Source organism: Tachypleus tridentatus, chromosome 13 (assembly GCF_004210375.1).
Source record: "Tachypleus tridentatus isolate NWPU-2018 chromosome 13, ASM421037v1, whole genome shotgun sequence".
Taxonomy (NCBI): Eukaryota; Metazoa; Arthropoda; class Merostomata; order Xiphosura; family Limulidae; genus Tachypleus; species Tachypleus tridentatus.
Window position 1 is genome coordinate 188,373,557 of NC_134837.1, and position 24,278 is coordinate 188,397,834.

Consider the following 24,278-nt stretch of genomic DNA (forward strand, 5'->3'; position numbering starts at 1 on the left):
CAATTATAATAGATGTGATTACTGTTGAATACAGCATGTCTTAAAAGTTCAGATGTGTGAAGTTTAAAAATTAAACAGAAAAGCCATTAATGTTTGATAAATCATGTAGGTTCACCCACTGTTTACAGTCATTACATAATTCCAAGCACATATCTTAAATTGTTTATTTCTATTGAAAGACTAACCTGTACAGAATGACAACACTGAAGTCACAAACAAGGTTTCAGAGTGGATGTAGAAAATTATTTGTTTCAAACAATTAACAAAGAAAAACTGCTACAGTAGAACACAACTTTCTTGAAGGCTCACAAACAGAGATATCATGACCTAACGTTTAAAAATGAACTTCAACAATAACTGTGAGCTGTACTGTCTACCTAAAAATATAATAGTTTACATAATTGTAAGACACGTTGCATTACCTTATAGGATAAAGTTATAAGAATTTACCTTATAGGACAAAGTTATAAGACAATATATATTACCTTATAGGACAAGGTTATATGACAATTTAAATTACCTTATAGGACAAAGTTATAAGACAATTTACATTACCATATAGGACAAAGTTATAAGAACTTACATTACCTTACAGGACAAAGTTATAAAACAATTTATATTACCTTGTAGGACAAAATTATAAGACACGTTACATTACCTTATAGGACAAAGTTATAAGAATTTATATTACCTTATAGGACAAAGTTATAAGAATGTTTACATTGATCAGAGTTATCAAAACTAGGAAATGTCTTTTCTCTTATGATAAGCAATAGTACATAGATTTAATCAAAAATGAAATTTGAGGAAACCCCTCAGTGTCATTCCTGGTAAGAATTATTTTATTCTTTGTACAACTATTAAAAAACCAAACCTCAGTCACCAAGTTCCTTTAGAAGTTATAATTAAAACTTTTATGTTCTGTATTGAGTCATCTACCAAAAAGCACGTGTAAACTTTCAGGAATGCTCTGTTATTTCTCAATACACACATGTATTACTGGGTGATGGTTAAAAAGGAGTCATTTCATGTTAGCTCTTGTACTCCAAATCATTTGTTACATTATTATTAAAGGACAATAAGTGTTTTTGTCTGTAAATATCTTTGTACGTGTATATCATTAAAACAATTATACTTTCAATTAGTTAGATGTTTCATGTATCAACTAAACCTATATCTCACAAGAACTTTATTTTCTCTAAGTACATATAAGGGGAATGGTACAGAAATACAAAAGCTAATGTAACAATAAACTTTAAAAAATATAATTCTCATGGTTTGTATAAAAAAACAAAAACAAACTCACTAGAGTATGCACAGTCACAGGATAATAAAGTATATGCAAACAAGTTTTAATGATGACTTATAATAAGATATAAACTACGTTGTGGATTTTGATAATCTAATGAAATTTGATTAAATATTTGTGAATGATGTTTACTTAGTGTTATTATTCTCAGTTCACAAAAGTTTCATTTTCATCTCTGAATGGAGAATATATATCCCTACACCTTACAAAAGAAACATGATTAATAAAGTTTGTTAAAATGGTCCTTCTATACAGAGGCTGTGGAACTAGAGCCTCTAGGTGTGAAAGAGTTTGACTGAGTGTTTTTTACTGAATTGATGGAGTGATGAGAAAGACTTCTTGATGCATTAAGACTGCTCATTGTTCCCATCTGTAACAAAAAAGTTTTAATGCTGGCATTATTTGTAATTTTAATAGCAACTTGTAAAATAGAAAAATTGATTTAAAATTAACATAATAATGGTTAGGGATAACAAGGGAACTATTGGTCCACCTCAGTTGTCTCATCCTCTAAACTAAACTAAAACTATCAAATAAATAAATTTAAAATACAAATAATCTTTAAGCCAGCCCTTATCATTCATATAGTTATCAAGCTTTCTTTTAAAGTCACTTAAATTTATTTCCTCCACAACATCCAACAACAAGCTATTCCAGAAATCAAAAACATTGAAAAATAGTGTATGGAAATTTTGCCATCTTTATTAGTAATGGTTCCAGCCAATTTTTCAAAACAATAATTTACAGTCTTACTGAGATGATAATAAAATAATTCATAACACAATAATGCTCCTTAACATTGAACAAACAATTTTTAAATAAATAAAGGATCCAATATTTCAATAAAAAACAACAAAGTAAAATGTGTTTACCTTAAGTTTTGCCATATCTTCTAAGCGTGTTATATCTGCAAGCTCCTGGTAGTTGGAATAAACCACTAGCCAAAAAAATACCTAACAAAGAAAGGGGTGTTAAATCAGCCTGTCCAGTTTAAACTTGGTTTGTGAAATATTTGCTTCTATAAAAATAAAAGAGTGTATCTATTTATGTGCGACTGCCATAGCTCCAAGGGGAAAGAAGCTAGAAATCTGAAATTTTGCATCCATACTTAAGTGGACCCTGAGGGTATGCATCTGGGTATAATGCCTTATCTTTGTGTGTGTGCATGCATGCATGTCTTTTTATAAGGCAAGCTAGTGAAAAACCACATAGAAAAGAAGTGGTTCCTTATATAACTTATAATATATAGAAAAGTCAGAGCATTTTGGTAACAATGCATTCTAACAATGACTTATATGTCATGTTGCTTAGCAACAAATGCATAACCTAATATGATTGTTATTCTATGTACTGGATAAAGTAACATAAAAACAAATACAAATTGTTGATTTCTTCATTTGAAACCTCCATTGATTAAAGAGGTTTATTTTTTATTATTTAAGTTTAAAATAGAATCAATATTTTTAGTCTCATGATAAATTTTATGCATTTGGTTCTAGGCTGGGTTGTCTCACCCTGTGTTTTTACTTTAGGTTTGGACTGAAGCTATGTAAATTCATGATTAGTGAAAGATTATCTTAGAACATGAAAAGTTACTTCCCTTATTTGTAATTCCAAAAACACAAGAATGCTCATATAAACTGCAAAACCAAAAATTTGCATGTGCCCCTCACGTGGCTTTAATGAATCTCCTTACCAATGTTGAAGAAGATTCAACCACACCCTGCAAAGTGTCATGGACTTACTACAGACAATACATTTTAACTTATATCGATTTCTTTAGTTCATACCAACATTCACAACACTAGCAAGAATTAACAGCAACCCCCTTCATAACCCCATCACTACAATTTTAATGTGCAGGTATTAATCATATAGTGAAAATTTGTAACAGATTCTTATAAAATGTGACAGAAATTTTTTATATCAAATATAAATGTAAAATATATATTTTTAATGATGAAGTACATTGATAATAAATAATCTTAATTTACTGTACATTTTTTATGACTTTTTTATGTTTCTGAGAAGTAAAAATGTTTAAAATATTTTACTGTACTTCTATCCTAAAATAGGATCAACATACACTAACGTTTATATTACTTTATAGGAAAAAGTTATCAGACAATTTAGATTACCTTACAGGACAAAGTTATAAGAATGTTTACATTACCTTATAGGACAAAGCTATAAGAATATTTGTATTACCTTATAGGATAAAGTATAAGAATATTTATATTACCTTATAGAACAAAGTTATAAGACAAGTTATATTACCTTATAGGACAAGGTTATAAGACAATTTACATTGCTTTATAGGACAAAGTCATAAGACAATTTATATTACCTTAAAGGACAAAGTTACAAGACAATTTACATTACCTTATAGGACAATATTATAAAACACTTTACATTACCTTATAGGACAAAGTTATAAGAATTTACCTTATAGAACAAGGTTACAAGACAATTTATATTACCTTATAGGACACATTTATGAGACAATTTATATTACCTTATAGGACAAATATTTTACTGTATTTCTATCCTAAAATAGGATAAACATACACACACTATCATTTATATTACTTTATAGGAAAAAGTTATAAGACAATTTAGATTACCTCACAGGACAAAGTTAAAAGAATGTTTACATTAACTTATAGGACAAAGTTATAAGCATATTTATATTACCTTATAGAACAAAGTTATAAGACACTTTACATTACCTTATAGGATACAGTTATAAGAATTTACCTTATACAACAAAGTTACAAGACATTTTACATTATCTTACAGGTCAAAGTTATAAATATTTACATTACCTTATAGGACAAAGTTATAAAACAATTTACATTACCTTATAGGACAAAGTTAAAACACAATTTACATTACCTTATAGACGATGTTATAAGACAATTTATATTACCTTATAGGATAAAGTTATAAGAATTTACATTACCTTATAGGACAAAGTTATAACACAATTTATATTACCTTATAAGACACAGTTATAAGAGAAGTTACATTGCCTTGTAGGACAAAGTTACAAGAATTTACTCTACCTTATAAGATAAATATATAAGACAATCTCAATGAAATTACTTTCAATAGTAAATTTGGAAATGGCTCATGGAAAGGAATATTCTCAAACAGTGAGAGAGCCTGTGATGTACAGTCAAGATACTTAGAGAGCTTGTAATGTCCAGTCAACACAGTCAGAGAGCCTGTAATGTCCAGTAAACATAGTTAGAGAGCTTGTAATATCTAGTCAACATAATTAGAGAGCTTGTAATATCTAGTCAACATAATTAGAGAGCTTGTAATGTCCAGTCAACATGATTAGAAAGACTGTAATGTCCAGTCAACATGATTAGAGAGCCTGTAATGTCCAGTAAACATAGTTAGAGAGCTTGTAATGTCTAGTCAACATAGTTAGAGAGCTTGTAATGTCTAGTCAACATAATTAGAGAGCTTGTAATACCTAGTCAACACAGTGAGAGAGCCTGTAATGCCTGCCTATTTAAAGGGCCATCTTTAATGACATTGAGTGAACTTCTAGTTAAGATATGCAAAGACTAGTAGCCACGAGTGGCTGTCTTTTCCAACAGATTTGGCATCAAACACCATAAGGAAGTATACAGATTTGATTACATTAAGTAAACTTCTGGATAAGAGATGTAAAGACCAGTAACCATGAGAGGCTATCTTATCTAACAAGTTTTGATTCACACACCATAAGAAAGTATCCAGATTTCATTACATTAAGTAAACTTCTGGTTAAGAGATGTAAAGACCAATAACCATAAGAGGCTGTCTTTATCTAACAGGTTTTGATTCACACACCATAAGAAAGTATCCAGATTTCATTACATTAAGTAAACTTCTGGTTAAGAGATGTAAAGACCAGTAACCATAAGAGGCTGTCTTTATCTAACAGGTTTTGATTCACACACCATAAGAAAGTATCCAGATTTGATTACATTAAGTAAACTTCTGGTTAAGAGATGTAAAGACCAATAACCATAAGAGGCTGTCTTTATCTAACAGGTTTTGATTCACACACCATAAGAAAGTATCCAGATTTGATTACATTAAGTAAACTTCTGGTTAAGAGATGTAAAGACCAGTAACCATAAGAGGCTGTCTTAATCTAACAAGTTTTGATTCACACACCATAAGAAAGTATCCAGATTTCATTACATTAAGTAAACTTCTGGTTAAGAGATGTAAAGACCAGTAACCATAAGAGGCTGTCTTTATCTAACAGGTTTTGATTCACACACCATAAGAAAGTATCCAGATTTGATTACATTAAGTAAACTTCTGGTTAAGAGATGTAAAGACCAGTAACCATAAGAGGCTGTCTTTATCTAACAGGTTTTGATTCACACACCATAAGAAAGTATCCAGATTTGATTACATTAAGTAAACTTCTGGTTAAGAGATGTAAAGGCCAGTAACCATAAGATGCTGTCTTTATCTAACAGGTTTTGATTCACACACCATAAGAAAGTATCCAGATTTGATTACATTAAGTAAACTTCTGGTTAAGAGATGTAAAGACCAGTAACCATAAGAGGCTGTCTTTATCTAACAGGTTTTGATTCACACACCATAAGAAAGTATCCAGATTTGATTACATTAAGTAAACTTCTGGTTAAGAGATGTAAAGACCAGTAACCATAAGAGGCTGTCTTTATCTAACAGGTTTTGATTCACACACCATAAGAAAGTATCCAGATTTGATTACATTAAGTAAACTTCTGGTTAAGAGATGCAATGACTAGTAACTATGAGAGGCTGTCTTATTTAACAAGTTTGGAGTCACACACCATGAAAAAGATACTAAAATGAGTCATTGTGGTAACTATTGCAGTTACTTTGTGTAAGCATACTAATTTGATTTTACCTAGATTGTCAGTATAGTTTGAACATCATTTGTAGCATATACATAGAATAGTTGAAGACAGAGTACAAATATTCAATGTTATAGAAACATTAAAGGAAGAAATATAATATGTGATTACTACAAGGACTGAACTTTAGTTCTTTTTAACAGATGGTTTAACACAATGAACTACTAAGAGAAAAACATTACAATAATATGAACACCATCAACTCTTTGCTTATTTACTTATTAATAACTTATTTTGCTAAAGTATATTATTTTTTAATTAATTAGTGCTAGTGTATTTATTTTATTTTTGTTTGCAACTCACTTGTCTATTAATATAAAAGAAACATATATCCTTCAAACCTTACATTTGTTCCAATAAGAAGGATCCAAAGTACAAGGATAGCTTGGTGGTAACTGTAATAAATATCCTAATAAAAGAAATACAGTTAATCAATAACAACAATAAATGTTTTGAAAATATGTAATTAAAGTATTATAAGAGCCAATGGTTACCTAACTCAATAACGTGTTACAACTATAAACATCGCTGGTAAGTCTTGGTGGTAACATGGTAACTAACCTGATAGAAAACAAATTCATCAATAGTATGGTAATGAGAGTAAATAATGTGATACAAAACTGAATCAGATTACCAATAAGGCTTCTTAGAAATCAGGGTAAATAAACTAATAGTTGTATCTCTTAGTGGTAACCATGGTAAAAAATATAAACTTATGACTAGCAATGCTTGAAATATCAGACCCTTACTACAACAATGAAAACATTTTGCTTCAATTACTAGTTACAGAACTTACATGGGTTATTGACCAAATGATTGATCTAACTTCACATATAATTGTATTTGTAAAATTGCACATGGAATTTTCTTGACATTGAAATACTTGTTTTTTTAATTACAAGCTTTTGGTCCTCTTACCAGAGCATTTATCAGTCTAAAAGCTTGCAAAAAAAACAACATTATTTTAACATAAAGTCCACATAGTATGTTCTACAACAGTGTTGTAACAGAGTATACAAATATCCAGTCTACCATCTCATTTCTTCATTACTTCTACACTGTCTTCTTAATTTAACATTTATCTAGATATTTAGGCCTTCTGCTACTCTTGACATTGCCAGTAGATCTTAATATATATTTCACTCTGTGATTTGAGAAAAATAACAGGTATTTTTCCTACCCTCTCACAGAAATATAAGTTATTTTCTGCCTGGGAATCGATAATTCCACTTTTAAATATGTTGTCTTTGTTAAAAACTGTTTTCTATGTCTTAATGTAGGAAACAACAATGTAATATTTTTATCAGTAAATGAAATTATAAAATAGGTGTATTTTGATATAAAAATGTACATACATATTAAAGTGTTCATGTTTTATGTTTAAGTAGCTGACATATTCATCAAAAAAGGCAGTCTGGAGTTTTGTAAAAAATTAAAAACCTTGGGAACAACTTCTCTTTTTTCAGTAACATTTGTTTCTTAACCTCTTTCTTCATCATAAAAGAAAAATAATTACTCTTTGAAAAAAATCACAATTTCCAAATACAGTTAAAAAATCCAATAATAATATTGCAACTAAAAATGATTTATGATTTGAGCTTTACAAAAACATAATTGCCTTCCCTTTGACTTCAGATTGAGAAATGTTGGTTATTTTATTATTAAAAAGAGAAATGTTCAGATCTTGTTAAATAAACCTGAATGATTATCTTGATTCATAACCTCCTCAAATCATAGTGAAGTTTTGTTATTCAAAATCAACATTTGAAAAGTATTAATAACTTCTACAACAACATTAAGTTCAAAATAATATAAAACATGAATACTCATATAATACCTTTATGTTACAGAATAGATACTAAATATAAAATTATAAGTTGGGCTACTTTTAACTACAAACTTACATTAGCTATTGAGCGGAATATGATTGCAATGATACGCCAAACAGTGAAAAGAAATGCAGCAATCAACCAAGGGAGAAACTTTTGTTCATGTTCCTGAGGAACAGAGAATAATGACTTGTATTTCACTTTTATTGAAAACATACATCATGTTTACATTCTTAGTCTTTTTGCAATATTTAAAAGAGAATACTTAATATGAGACATGTCATTACTTTATAATCAAAGTTGACATGCATTGCTACAAACATTACCTTAAAAACAAAGCCTATTACTATCTCAAAATTTATAAAATTAAAACTGTTTTTCAAAATTACCAAACAACACTTTGATTAATTAGTTTTCAAAACTGAAATGTTTAAATTTCACAACATTTAAAAAAACATATATAATATAACAAAATAACATAATACATATATATATAACAAAACATATATATATAACAAAATAGCATAACATATGTATAAAATGTAACAAAATAACATATATATATATATAACAAAACATATATGTATATAACAAAATAACATATATATAACAAAACATGTAAGTATATAACAAAACATATATATATATATATATAACAAAATAACATATATATAACAAAACGTACATAATACAACAAAATAACGTACATATAACAAAACATACATAATACAACAAAATAATGTAACATATATACATATATATAAGAAAACATATATAATATAACAAAATAACATGTACACATAATAAAATGTACATAATACAACAAAATAATGTAACATATGTACATATATAACAAAACATATATAATATAAAATGTATATAATATAATAACATATATATAACAAAACGTTTAATACAACAAAATAATGTAACATATATACATATATACAACAAAACATATATAATATAAAAAATAACATAACATATATAACAAAATAATATAATATATATAACAAAATGTACATAGCAAAGTAACATATATATATATATATAACACAAAATATATAATAACCCAATCTAATCTTATTTCAAAATTATATTATTTAAAGTCTAATATAAGAACCAAGTATATAAACAGACACTTTACCTTTTTGAGTGCATTCATCAGGATGATTGAACTCACAAGTAAATAAACAGCGAGAAAAAATGAGATTACTGAGCAGAAAATTAAAAGATTTCGAACTGTAAAAAAACAAAACAAAAAAACATGCATTTAGAGCTTAGGAAAAACACAAACTGTACACTACAGTATGATAATAGCTGTAAAAAACTGAAACTACAAGAACATATTAGTGTAAAGTACCTAGTGTAATAAAGGAGTTAAATATGAGAACATAGTGTTGATTGTTGAATGTAAATACCTAGTGTAATAAAGGAGTTAAATATAAAACATATTGTTGACTGTTGAATGTAAAGTACCTAGTGTAATAAAGTAGTTAAATATAAGAACATAGTGTTGATTGTTGAATGTAAAGTACCTAGTGTACTAAAGGAGTTAAATATAAGACCATAGCATTCTCTGATGTGTCTGAAGTCTAATATATTCATGAGTTTACACATATGAGCAAGTGTTGACCGGTGAGTTCTATGACACTGATGAGATAATGGTGTATAGAGTTGATTGGTATATTAAATACATGAGTACAATACTGATTATTGAGTTAAGAAAGTCTAGACTATAAAAGAGACTAAATACAACAAAACAATACTGAATTCTGAATTTGAAAGGTATAAGAGTTTAAGTCAGAATACTTTAACAGTGCCACTACACATCTTATAGAATGCAACACTTACCATGAGCGTTTCCACTATAAACAAAGAGGAAACTGATACCAAAGTATCGATGGTTGGTTGTTCCTGGTTGTGCCTCAGCTAAGCAGTAAATATCAAACACCACCAAACAAATCATAAATACACTTTCCACCTGGAAAATACAATAATGTAGCCAACTTTTATCAGAGTTTTAGACATTATGTATGTTTATGTTATTTTCTACTTAAAACGACTGCAAAAATAACAGTTTTAATAAAGAATAACCTTAACGTTGTTTTCATTTACCATCATATTTCTAAAGACCACGAATCACGTAGAGTCTCATTATAGGTCATGTATTAGTAAGTGACCTGTACGAAAGTCACTGTAATAACATAATATAATGTTTAAGAGCAACAAGGAAGCTATCAGTTCATCTACGTTATCCCATCTTCTAAACATTACTAACACCGTTAAACGAAAACAAGACTTCAAACTTTGAGTCAAAAGGCAACCCGTTCCAAAGGCCAGTCATTCTGTTAGAAAAATAAAACTGTCTTGCTGAAGATGACGCCTACCCTACTAAGTTCAGCTACTTCGCAAATGGTTAGTTAACATGCAGTTCAACATACTCCTTCTGTTGTGACTAAAACAAGTCTGCTGACTTAGAAACTTGCTTTTACTTCTTCCCTTGTCAGTCTAAACACTGAACTTTTCTTTCTTTCTGTAAATTTGAGTGTAGACTTGAATTTTATGGGTATTTTTCATCCTAATTAAACAATGGCTTGGAATATGTGTATGTAGAAAAACGTCTTATGGAAGTTCGCTTCAGCATATCAAGCAAAGTTAACTGTTATTACACAACTGTTATCTTACACTACCTCACCTGCACTGTAGATTGTAGCTGAGGGAAATATACTCACGATACTGTAAATAAAAGCAAAGTAACTGCCTTTCTGTAAGTCCGTGAAGTACGCATCTCGAAGCAAAGGCCTTCTTTGTAACCAACTGTGTTTACTACTAGTTAATGAAGTAGACATGATGAAGTTTCAAATAAACTTTGTGGTTCACAACGGTCAAGGTGTGACCGTACAGATGGCGACGGTTGGCTCATATGCAGAATTGTAAAGCAGGTATTTCTCGTCACGTGACGTAGTCAGGTGTTATAAACGAATAATTTACATTTAAGACAGCAGATGGCAGCACTATTCCTTACTTTTATATACCTATGAACTAAAGACAACTCGGTATGGATTTTATTTGCCTTCTGGGTTGCTATCGGTTCACCTTGGTAGACTCAGCAGATAGCCCGATGTGGCTTTGCTATAAGAAAGCACACACACATTATGTTGCTAATATTACCTTCTTAATTTGACCTTTTATTACGATAATATTTGGTTGAAATGATTATTTTAGAGCTAACAATTTCTTTATCATCATTCAAATAGTTATTACACTTTTGAAATTATTCAACTTTCATTTAAGTTCCTTTAAATTTATTGAACTATTCCATTCTACTTAAAAATATATTAACATTGGCGTTGTTTTCGAAATAATTTTAACTACTGTTTTTCGCGAAAGACAACAAAACATATGAGAAAAAAATAGTCAAATTATACGTCCGAAAAGTCTTATTTATTCACTTTATCCATTTCATCTTAAAATAGGCTATTTCTTATTCGGATTTATTTAAGAATCTATAACATTTTCAAATATACTATTGCCCCCCAGTGGCTCAGCGGTATGTCTGCGGACTTACAAAGCTAAAATCCGGATTTCGATACCCGTGGTGGGCAGAGCACAGATAGCCCTTTGTGCAGCTTTATGTTTAATTCAACAATAACATACTATTTTTAGGTCTCAGCACCAATTTGAAACGTTTTAGGTATATTTTTGTAAACAATAAGTCAAACATATGTTTTTTTTTCTCATTGAATTAATAATTATAGATTTTGTACAAAACTTCGTAAAGTATGTTTTGACGATAAACACTGCCTTAATTATCTCCCCTTTAAAATTTGGGTTTCTTACCCTGCACAGACGGAACTTTCTAAAGATTTTGGCGGTATGATTTTGGTGTTATAGCAGTGAACAAGCTAAGAAGACCTATTATATTTCTGATGACCCAGCATGGCCAGGTTGTTAAGGCACTCGACTCATACTCCGAGGGTCGCGGGTTCGATTCCCCGTCACACCAAACATTTTTGTCCTTTCAGCCGTGGGACATTATAATGTAACAACCAATCATAGTATTCATTGGTAAAAGAGTAGCCCAAGAATTGGTAGTGGGTGGTGATGACTAGTTGCCTTCCCTCTAGTCTTACACTGCTGCATTAGAGACGGTTCTCGTGTAGCTTTGCGCAAAATTCAAAAACAAACAAATGCTCCTGATTCGATGTGACTGATAGTTTGATGTTCTTATTATAAACCCAAGTTGTTTGGTGCGTCCTGAAAAGTTCGCGAGACATTGGTATAAGTCACAAAAACGAGATGTCTGATCACTCTATCATAAACTGGCTACTATTCGAGATATCAGAGAAATCCATGAACATATAAACTATACTGCATTAAATTATCAAGAAGCTAATTCGTCATTATATAAACTATATATTATTAAGATGTGTGCCCGGCATGGCCGAGCGCGTTAGGCGTGCGACTCGTAATTCGCGGGTTCGCATCCCAGTCGCGCTAAACATGCTCGCCCTTTCAGCCGTGGGGGCGTTATAATGTTACGGTCAATCCCACTATTCGTTGGTAAAAGAGTAGCCCAAGAATTGGCGGTGGGTGGTGATGACTAGCTGTCTTCCGTCTAGTCTTACACTGCAAAATTAGGGACGGCTCAGGTTTATCCTCTTAGTTGGGGGTTGTGCGGTTGGCTAACAATCTACTCACTTAAAAAACCGGCCTGTTAATGAATCCGCAAGCGATTGCGGCCCGATGTTCCTTCATGGAATCGAAAGGCATATTAATAATAATAATAATATTAAGATATTAACTTTATTCACTACTATATAAACTGTGTAGTATTAATTTATCAAGATAACTGATCAACATATAAGTTATATATTATTAAGATATTAATTTAATCCATCAATATATATGAGATATTTATCATTAATATACTGTTTAACGCTGTTCTTTCATTGGGCTTGTTCTTTTAAATTATATAATGAAAATAATACCAATTCTCTCAAAGGAAAACGTTAAAACACTGGTGTCAGTAGGATACTTTTGGTGAAAATAAAATTGAACTTTGTGCAAACTTTAAAATTCCGAAATGAACTTACGAGACGATATTGGAAATTTATTGGAGTTAATGAAACAATTTAAAGAATCTCAAGAGGTGCGAAACAGAAAATTAGAAGAAAGAGAGAAAAATAAAAGATGAACAAAATGAAAGAGACGTAGTATTTAAATAATATAATAAACGTGATTGAAGACAAGATCAATGAAGCTATTGAAGGTGTACAGATAGATCAGAATAAGATTGAAGAACTAAGGAAAGCTTGCAACAGCAAGTTTGGAAAAAGTACAACGTACATAAAGAAATTCACAAGTGAAGCACAGAAAGACATCAAATACTGAAAGACTGTAACTATGAGATCAACGAAATAGAAAATAATACAGTGACAGAATAAAACGTTTGGAAAATAAAATTTTAAATGCAGAGGTTAAACCAGCTACTCTTATTTAATACATTTGTTCAAAAGTTCCCATCTAAAACACTATTTACTACAAACTTAGGATAGGAGAACTGATTGAGTACATTCGGTATGAAGAAAAATGAATTTTCTTGAAATTCAGTATGTCAAGCAAGGGTCCAGTACAGCACACACACTGAAAATATATGATAATTTGGATAATCACAGTCCGAGCTCTAAAAAGTGGAAAATTGTATGGGTCTCACGAAGTCTTTCTTTCACCCTGCACAGGACAGAGTCCACATAAAGGTGATATATTTTGTAAGAAGAGTAAATAAAAGAAATAAACCTTAATATATCTTCACACTTCGTTGGTCCCCTGGTTGGACAATAAAGAAATAAACCTTAATATATCTTCACACTTCGTTGGCCCCTGGTTGGACAATAAATAAATAAACCTTAATATATCTTCACACTTCGTTGGTCCCCTGGTTGGACAATGATAAGTTTACGAACTTAAAATTCTAAAATTCGGAGTTCAATTCTCTGCAGTGGGTAAAACACATTGCCTTATATGGATTTGCTCTAAGACAAACAAATACTTTATTCTAAGACTGTTTTTTTTTTTTGTTGTTAGCGGATTCTTTTAAGTTATCTGTTGAAATAACTAATAAGAAATTAGTTAAGTTTATTTATTTATTGGTCTTTAATCCATTTAATTCACTATATAGTAATTTAAATTATTTTATGTGCGTGAATAATATTTTGGTATTATGCCTAATTTATTATTCGGTATTATACTGTGAACGAGCTGATTAGTGGTTGTATTAAAGGCCGTTTATCCCCCAGTTCGATAGCGGTAGGCCTGGGAACTTATAAGATTTAAAACTGGGTTTGGTAGGAACAGCATAGATATTCCATTGTGTAAATTTGTGCCTAACTACAGAAAATAAAATAGACTGCTTTACACCTAAAGTAAAATCGAATATTCTATTTGTGATGTAGAATGTGATTTATCACATTCAGATTATATTTTCAGTTTTACGTTTGGTGAAAATACTTCTGTAATATAGTAATCAAACAGCTGGCCCACTGTATAATACGAAATAAATAAATTAGGCATAATGCATAATATTATTCACACACCTAAAACGGTTTAACCTACAATATGGGATTTAAAACATTATAAAAGGCTTAACTGTATTTTCTTGGTTTATTGACGCAAACTTTACAGAGAAACAATGAATGAGCGAAACTCCATTTCACAACAGAAGGTGTGGCAAATCAGGGAAAGCATTACGTTAGCGTTTTCCAAAGTATGATGTACGTTCCCCAGAGGGCCGCAGATTAATTCTTAGGAGAAACGAACAGTTGGGAAGGAGTCAATCGTACAATAACACAAAAATAAGAGCTTAAATATTTTTTTATCAAAGGAAATCTGCAGTTACTACAATACAGCATTTTAATGTAATTCACAGAAATGCATTAAAATGTGGGGGATAGGGGGTCGAAAGAAACCATATTTCTTAATGTGGGGCATGAAGAACAATGGTTTGGGAAACGCTGTAACTAAACTTTTACGTCACATGATATTTTCGATTACTTTTGGTGAAAAGAAATCTGTAAAATAATAATAAATTTTTATCATCTTTGGGAGGTGAAATATTCTCAGCTGAACTATGCCCCACAAATCCAGATGATTCATTTTTTTGTTTGTTTATTTATTTTCAGACATTGTACAGTTCTTTGTTGTTCCTTTCTTCTGGTTGGGCTTAGACACACATCTTTATGGTATTTTCTACTTGGTTTATTACTAGATCTTGATTCCCCAACTTTCAGCTACAACGGCCATGTTTTCGGTATTTATTTAGAAAAATTGGTTTACAGTTTCTGGCAATAGGCACTTTAAAGTTCTACTCGAAACATTTATTATCACGAGATTTATTTTATCCTTTATGTGTATCTAGTTGTATAATCATTTCAGTTCTTCAAGATCATCGTCAGAGGGAACTTATATTTCAGTACCACTTGATGTGATGACCTACAAGTTTTATATAGTACCTTTAATAATTTACCCGATAATTTAATAGATTCAAGTTCCAGTTATGAGTGGACAGGCATTTTCAAAGACGTACATATACAGCCTGATCATAATCTATTAGGACATCTAGGAATCTATCATCGACACTTCCAGATAAAATAATTGAGAAAATATTTCCAAATTTTCTGCAAGTTTGAATAAGGACTTTCTTTTTTACTCAATATTTCCTCGTTTAACGCTTTGAGCCCGTTAAATAAAATAGCTAATGATGTTTCATAATCGTGACGACTCTCAGTCGGACGGTTGCTTAATGTCGTTTGATCTGTTTTCTTTAAATGAGCATTAATATTGGTAGTTGTCACTCACTATAAAACCCATTTACTCTTGAAATAACTCTGAACTGAACTTAATATACCTCCTATAGAAATTGTCCAATATAGTCCATTGGTTTTTCACTTGGGAGATGCTATTGAACTGGTCAGAAAATTTATCATATTATGAGGATTTAGTGTTGAAGTACCAGCCTGTACTGTTTTTCACTCCCTTTAGTTTAAAGGCTCTTTACAAAATTCTGCTATTTTTGTATAGTTCCCCAGTTGAACATAGGATTATTCAAGCAAGATTTTAACTTTCTCTAGGAAACTGAATAGATCAAATATATATAAAGTGCTTTTTCTTCTTTTTTGCAGGAATAACAACATGTGTCTTAGCAGGAATGCTGAGAAATTCTACTCGTCGAATCAGGCAAGTAGCCACGGGTAGACTTTCCCATGGTTTTCACTTTCCATAGACCGACTGATTTAACAGACTCCATTCACTGCTCTTTTATGACGGAAACTTGAGAGTTAATTTTCCAATATGTAATACGATGTTAGGGCCTGGGAGAGCAAATGTTACATAAATAATGAGCACATTTTAAATTATTTTACCGGATTTTACATACGTTCTTCATGAGTTTAAAACACAGATATCGTAAAGCTCTCATTCTAAAACTATATGCGTAACTCTGAGGGCGTATTGTGCACTTTACTTTGTTTTAGAGATTTCTTAAAGTTCTTTTGCACGTGTAACAGTAGTGTAACTTACAATGCGCGAACTTTCACTAAATACAGGACGAGTACCGTAACGTCTCGCAGTTGAATACAGATTATTTCTCTGCCATTTGTGAACAGATTTTCGTGGAATATTAGCGTTGATGTTGTTAGAATTATGTTTCATTTGTTTATTATTTAGTAAAGGTGTTATAATGGTCACTAGAACCAAAGGTAGGAACGTGAATTTTATGCGGAGAGATTTAAGTGCCTAAAGAGAGTAACTTAATCTAACTTAAGGTTGTTTAGTAACACTGTTGCATAGTTTACTTCAGAAGGGGGAGTTATACGGGTCATACGGAATATCTTTGTTGTTATAGTCTTTGTTTGCTTTTGTTACACATCACAAACACATGCTCCTTCATTGGCAGTGTATTGCATGTTAACTCAGTACCTGCATTGGAGCTCAGTAAAATTTGTATTCTATGTGAAATCCGTGTCAGTCTTAAGTAACGTACTTATTGAGGAAAAACAACACATTAGAGACTTGTAAACTTCCTTCTTTTTGCAAGCCTGATCTTCCCTGTTATTCCAGATGCATTTAATAAATAAGTGGTTTCATATTTACAGTCCACAACATTCCTGCAGTCACAGTTAGTACAACAGTTCTGGTAACAGGTAAAGATCAGTTTCTTGTATTCCATACCTTATAGTAAAGGTGTTCTAGATTAGAATTATTGGGCAAAAGCAGAAATAGGTGTCGCAGGTTTGATGTTCCACGCTTTCTACTCGGTCACTCATGTTCTTTCGTACTTTTACATTTCTGTCCTTTCAGCCGTGGGGGCGTTATAACGTGACAGTCAATCCCACTATTTGTTGCTAAAAGAGTAAGCCAAGAGTTGGCGGTGGTGATAATGACTAGCTGCCTTCCATCTAGTCTTACAATGCTAAATTATGGACGGCTAGCGCAGATAGTTCTCGTGTAGCTTTGCGCGAAATTCAAAAAACAAACACATGTAACTGCGGGACATTTGCATCGAGCGGTGGCTCTCATGTTGATATGAAGAGGATAAAGTTATATGCTCTGTTGATTATATCCCCAGATGTCAAGTTCCTCAGCTTTTCCAAATAGAAAAAAACAACCAAAAACAACCTTGCATTTATCCATCTACATCATCAATATAAGATAGGTGGAACCTGAAGTATAATGTACACTGGATTTTCTTAAACAAATCACGTGAGGATAACAGATATTAATTACTTTGAGAACATAGATAACTTGAAACAAGAAAAAACTAAATGCTTTTCTTCACTAAACGTTAGGTGAAACCTACACAGTCAGAAACAGAATAAATATTATAATACAACATGAAGCTAAAAACGCAGGCCACATTCACATATTGATAAGATCTTTCTGCATTTTTTTTCAATTTTGTTATTACAACTTTTTATACTTGTTCTTGTATTTACTTACTTCTTAAGTCTTGGTGTTACAATTCCTCTATCCATCTCCAATATTTTCAATCAGGTTTATTTCTGTTTATAATTTGTCTTTAAATATTAAGTCTGTTTTAAGTCCTCTCTTTAATTCTCATTCCTTGCCTCTTAATATTTTCCTTAGTCTTCATTTAATTTGATAGTTATTACTAATAATAAAGACTGTTCAAAGTCACACCTGCCTGTGATTTGTAATTAACTAGCCACTGACACATATAACAGTGTTCAAAGTCACACCTGCCTATGATCTGTAACTAACTGGCCACTGATATATATAACAATGTTCAAAGCCACACTGCCTGTGATTTGTATTTAACTAGCCACTGACATATATAACATGTAGAAAATTACAAGAAATTGTCCAAACTTAGCTAGTCATGATATTTTTTTCATAATAATGTTGAAAGTCAAACTATTTGTAACTGGTAGCCTTAAATTGCACTGATGTTGTTTAATATATTAAATCTGTTGAAAGTTGTATTTTTTATCATCTGGAATTGTCTGTATTGGGTTTGTAGTAGTATTTTTTATTACAGTTGGTTAGATTCAGTTGGTTATGACATATTTTTATAATACTGTCGTTACTTGTAATTTATAATCCACTAGAATCAGTTTAATATAATATTAGAGGGTAACAAGGGACCTTTTCATCCAACTAGCAGACATATCTCCTACAGTAAATGGCAAAACACTTATAAAAAAAGCCAGCTCTTATTTAATTAGGCCTGGCATGGGCTAGCGCGTTAAGGCGTGCGCTTCGTAATCTGAGGGTCGCGCCAAATATGCTCGCCCTCCCAGCCGTGGGGGCGTTATAATGTGACGGTCAATCCCACTTTTCGTTGGTAAAAGAGTAGCCCAAGAGTTGGCGGTGGGTGGTGATGACTAGCTGCTTTCCCTCTAGTCTTACACTGCTAAATTAGGGACGGCTAGCACAGATAGCCCTCGAGTAGCTTTGTGCGAAATTCCAAAACAAACTTATTTAATTATTTATAATTATTTCCCTTAAATTAACTGCATTTACCACATCTAAATGCAATATGCTCCACTGTTAACCGTACACGCTCGTGCAATCCTAACGAAACTAAGACACTTAAATAAAAAAATCATCAATAGAATAAGTGACATTTATTTCATCCAACAGTGAAGAAAGGAAAACTAATCCTTAGTTTTGTGAAGATAAAACTATCGAAGAATTTTATCCAGTGTACAAACATTATCCATAATTTATAAAAAAATACAAAAAACTACTAAATGCCATGTTAAGCTCGAAATATAAAGAACTAAATGACCTACAGAAACAAAAAATTAATCTAGACTATCAACTGGCCTGCTACATTCAACTAGACCTTTTACAGATTTATGCAACGCAACATCAATCAACTCAATAGTAAGAACGACAAGGAAAAGAATGTCCGCCATAACAAGAAACTGGATAAATTAAGGTGCCAACAACAAAAAAGACGCTAACACGACGAATCACCAACAAACCTCATAATTAACAGATCCGACCGAAAATTAAGCAATAAAGAAATACGTCCACTCAACAAAGGACACAACTTCAAAGTAACACCTAGAAATATTACAACCATCAAAATGAAAGTCTGCCTTTAAGACCTAGCTAGAAGACTGGTGATCCACTCTATACAAACCGAAAACACCAACGAAACAACGAGAAACTACCACCAGAAAGAAGACGACTTCGACAACAATTTCACCGACAACCAACAACCTATCTTTCCAGGTAGAACTGAAAACATGTATTTTCCTGAAATACCCCAAAACGTACCTTAAACAACTTTTTCAAAGAATTTTCACACAAAACTATCAACATAATTTCACAGGAAAGAAATCTAAAAAAAAAACCTCACACGAAAAGATATTAATTCTATAAACAACTTAAAACAGGACAACAACATCAAAATTCTAAAAGTAGATAAAGGCAGTGCAATAGTCATAATGAACACAAGCAGAAAAATGGAAACTAGATTGAAAGGGCAACAAGAAAACACCTTCACATGTTTATGAACGCTGCAAATCAAATAAACACAATATAACCATATAAAACACCCAAATCCTAAGTTGGGAAACAAATATATACAAACGCAAAATCAAAAAGGCCCCACTTATACAGCAACTACAACCAAAATTAAACCAATATAAAGGAACACCTTTACATCTATACTAATCAATAACGTAACATCCACCTGCAACGTTCCATACAATTCCGTACCCGTTGATACTCTCGTTCTTAAGACGTGTCAGCCTACGGTCACATTCAAATTCTCTCTTTCTTAACCTGAAGATGACCTATGGAGCTCGAAACGCTGTTCTCTCCTTATCACTAAAAGTGTTAATACCAATAACAGCTGTTCTGAGAAACATTTTTATTTCAAGTGAGTTTCTCGTCATCAATAATTTATTCTCCTTACTTCTTCCTTGATCCTATTCTGACGTCATAATGCCCCAACCTGATTCGGCCCTCCGGTGATATTTGTAAGAGACGAACGAACAATCCGAGACAGAAACACAGAGTTAACGACGACAACCCTTTAGGTGTAATTTAACTATTTTGCGACTTTAAATTCAGATCAGTATCTGTTCTATTACATTTCTTAAAAGCTAGGAAACAACCGACTGATGGGAGAAGTCTGAAGACGATAATGCGACCTTTTAGGTCAAATTGCGTAAGACTTCGACACGTGTGACAGCATGATTCTTAACATTGTTATGTATACACTAAACTACCAGTAGTAGTACAGTACTGTGGACACACAAAGATACTGTAAAGAACTGACAAATTAACAAAATCAATTTAGGATTGTCTGAAAAAGTGTATGAATTGAACAAGTTCATGTGAGCAAGGTTAGTACTGACTACACTGACTGAGGTTAGTGACCTCAGTTGCAATGTATTAGCATTAGGCCTAATGTTAGTGTTATCTTTGAATTGAGTGACAGTAACGTTAGGCCTAAATACTATAACTAGTTTAGTGTAAGTACAGTGGAAACGCTACTGTAGCCTGTTATAATGAATTGGACTATTCCCAATTTAAGGCAGTCGCATTCAGGCATGCAGATAAAGGTTCAGACATATGCCTATTTTGTTGATGTATGGTTTATTGGCTTATTTAAAGTCCCCAGGTCAAAACTGAGCTCAAAGTTGAGGTTGCAACTCATTTTTCAGATATTTGATTAGGATTAAGGTACTGTGACCTAGGCTTAACCCAGTATTTGGTAGTTCAACGTGCAGTACAGTTGACAATAGATTATATAGCATGTATATGTACCAGTACAGAATGATCACTGTGTATATAGGTTACTACAGTATGTGTTGTTTATCACAAATTATTTTGGAATACTTTTTGGCTCACAATGGATTTGTATATTACCATTGACATTGCTTCTTGCATACAGTTACCGTAGCAACAACCATAATACAACTTTTGCAATGACTGAAAATTAATTTTCCTGAAACAGATTGAAGCCAGTTTCGAATCGATTAGAGACTGGTCTCGAATGGTTTTCAACAAATCAATAAAGGTATTTATGAATTCATGTTTATGTCCTGATGGACCCAGGTCCCAGGATAACTTTCTGACAATCTTTTTTATAATTGTAAACTTAGAGTTTAGTATGTTTGACTATCTTACCAATGTTTTTCTTTATGGATAGCAGTGGTTTTTGAATCATTATAACTATACATGGTCCATATTGTTTTGTGTGTTTTTTTATTTTTATTTTAATGTTAGTCTCTAGTGTTAATGTTGATGCAAGTTGCTCTACAAGACAGTCTGAAGTTGAAATAATTGCTGAAAATGAAAATCTACTGGACTGTGGTAAAATGTTTTCAGTCTACAAAAGATGAAGAAACTAAAGCAAAAGATTCAGGATTGTGGCTTGATTTCTCTGCTGGTGATGTGGCTTATTTGATTGCTTGTGGACCCATCAACACTGAAATGGCTCATTTGGCAAATCTTGCCAGACTTTCAGTAGTGGCAAACCAATGAGATATTGTTCACAAAAACTGTTCGTTGGGGTAAAAGCCAATGGTGAGCAATACAAGAGAGAGTGGTTATTGTATTCACCATCAACAGGGTCAGTTTACTGCTTTGTTTGTGAACTTTTTTGCCCCTAAATTTTCCTCGCATTTTGTTGAAAGAGAAGGGTTTAGTGACTGGCAAAATACTATTGTAATTGATCATTATGAAAGAAGTACTACTCACCAAGACTCTATGCTAATATACTTAACTCACAAAGTTTAGGCTTGCAACAAGAGTTGGAAAAACAAATTAAAGAGTGCAATTTACTGGGAACATGTCTTGGAGTGTGTAATAGCTGTTATTCATATGTTAGCTGAACATGGCCTGGCCTTTCGAGGAACAGACGAAAAATTTGGTTCATGTTAGAATGGGAATTTTTTTAGGACTGCTTGAGCTCATAAGTCAGTTTGATCCATGTTTAGCAGGGCACATTTCAAAGTATGGAAATTCTGGAAAAGGAAATCCTTCTTACTTGTCCAAACCACCTGTGAAGAAATCATTGAACCAATGGCTCAGAAGGTCCAAACGTTTATTGCTGATGAAGTAAATTCTTCTGGTTATTTCAGTTTGTCAGTTGACTTAACGTTAGATCTCTCACATATAGATCAGTTAAGTGTTGTACTTTGATGCTTAAAAGATGGGCAGCCTATTGAATATTTTTAACCTTTATGGAAATGAAAAGTCATACTGGTGAGGAAATGGCACATCAGGTATTGCAGGGTCAGTCTTACGACAATGCTGCTAACATGCCTGGGCATTATAAGGGGATGCAGCAAAGGATTTTAGAAAATAAGTTTGCCATGTATGTACCCTATGCAGCCCATTCACTAAATCTGGTATGCCGAAGTGCTGTTGACTACTGTCAAGTGGAAGTTAGTTTTTTCTCTACAATACATTTGCTCTGTACATTTTCAGCTCAACCAGTTGGTGGAAAATTCTTAAAGCTTGTCTTGGAAATGAAAGTGTGTTAAAATCCCTCTATGATACCAGATGGGAGGCACATGCTATGGCAACAACAGCAATTTTGAAGTCTTTCTTTAAAATTTTGGAATCTTTAGAATGTCTAGTTGAATTGTTAAATCAGAGTGAAAACAAATATACAGTAAAAATAATTCTTTTTAATTATCATTAATCAAAGAAGTGATTTTCCTTATCATTTCTAAATAAAAGGCCTCAGTCATTGCTTGATTTTTATCCATGCTAAATCTGTTAAATTAAATAGTTTTTATTTAATACAGTTGTGGGGTCTGACCTGGAAGAAAACTGAAGGGTTATAAATTTTCAAACTTTTATTTCACTTTCAGCACTTACGTCTTAATGTCTTGTCAGTTAAGCAATGGAGGGGCTGAAGGGGGTGTCATTGTTGGGCTGTGCTTAGAGCATCAATTACCCTTAATCCGGCCCTGATCCAACAAAAATTTAAACTTTGTTAAATTACTTTACAAAGTATCTCTTATCACACTGTCAAAAACTACTATTACCACTGATGTAAGACCAACAGGCCTATAATTATTGGAATAATTTTTAGTACCTTCCTTGAAATGATGAATAACATGTGCCAACTTTTGACAACTAACCTTGTTTATATCTATCAACTGTGTAGGATGAGGAATCTCAATTAGGAAAACCTAAAGAAAAAGTGGAATTTAGTAATCCAACCATCTAATTACCATTTAATCATCTATAATCCTCCAAACCTCCCATCATTGCAATCAGTTTAAACTTCTTGTATTTGTAATGCTTTTTCATACTTATATCCTGTGTGAGCTAACATATCTATCTTACTTGAAACCACATTTTTTTTTTTTTATCTTTAAGGAGCATGCTTTCTCAACTATTTAAGAATTTATGTCTAAATGTTTTCCATGTTTATTCTGTATCTCCAAATTAATTTAGTTACTCAATTCACAGAAGATAATTCAAGTCTCATCTCTTCAAACTTTGTAGTGAAATCTTTTATAATGCTGTTAGAGCTATCTCAACCCTGGTCTGCCCTCTTAGCATTGCTACACAAGTTTTCACTAGCAGTGCACCAGTCTCTTATACCCCATCAGTTTCATGCCATTTCCAAACATGTGCTGATCACGTGGTTACCCTCCATCAATCATACTGCACGGTCTATACTATCTTGAAAATTGTCGTTTTCAAGAACCCACAGAT

The 24,278-nt window shown here is 32.0% G+C and overlaps 1 protein-coding gene across 3 annotated transcripts; it reads right to left on the minus strand.

Annotated features, from left to right (window-relative positions):
• Positions 1-150: 150 nt before the first annotated feature.
• On the minus strand, positions 151-11,052 carry LOC143237417 (uncharacterized). Of its 3 annotated transcripts, XR_013020060.1 has the most exons (8): positions 10,793-11,044; positions 9,912-10,041; positions 9,205-9,299; positions 8,133-8,225; positions 6,575-6,637; positions 2,182-2,262; positions 521-1,679; positions 151-450 (listed from the first exon to the last, which is right to left on the minus strand). XR_013020060.1 is itself a non-coding variant. In XM_076476651.1 (7 exons), the coding sequence occupies exons 1-7, from the start codon at positions 10,907-10,909 to the stop codon at positions 1,557-1,559; spliced, it is 702 nt and encodes a 233-aa protein (XP_076332766.1). In that variant the 5' UTR covers positions 10,910-11,052; the 3' UTR covers positions 151-1,556. The 3 variants fall into 3 exon arrangements, 2 of the variants coding, with proteins under 2 accessions (XP_076332766.1, XP_076332767.1); XM_076476651.1 differs by having other exon boundaries at positions 151-1,679; positions 10,793-11,052; XM_076476652.1 differs by having other exon boundaries at positions 151-1,679; positions 10,756-10,996.
• Between the last annotated feature and the right edge of the window lie 13,226 nt (positions 11,053-24,278).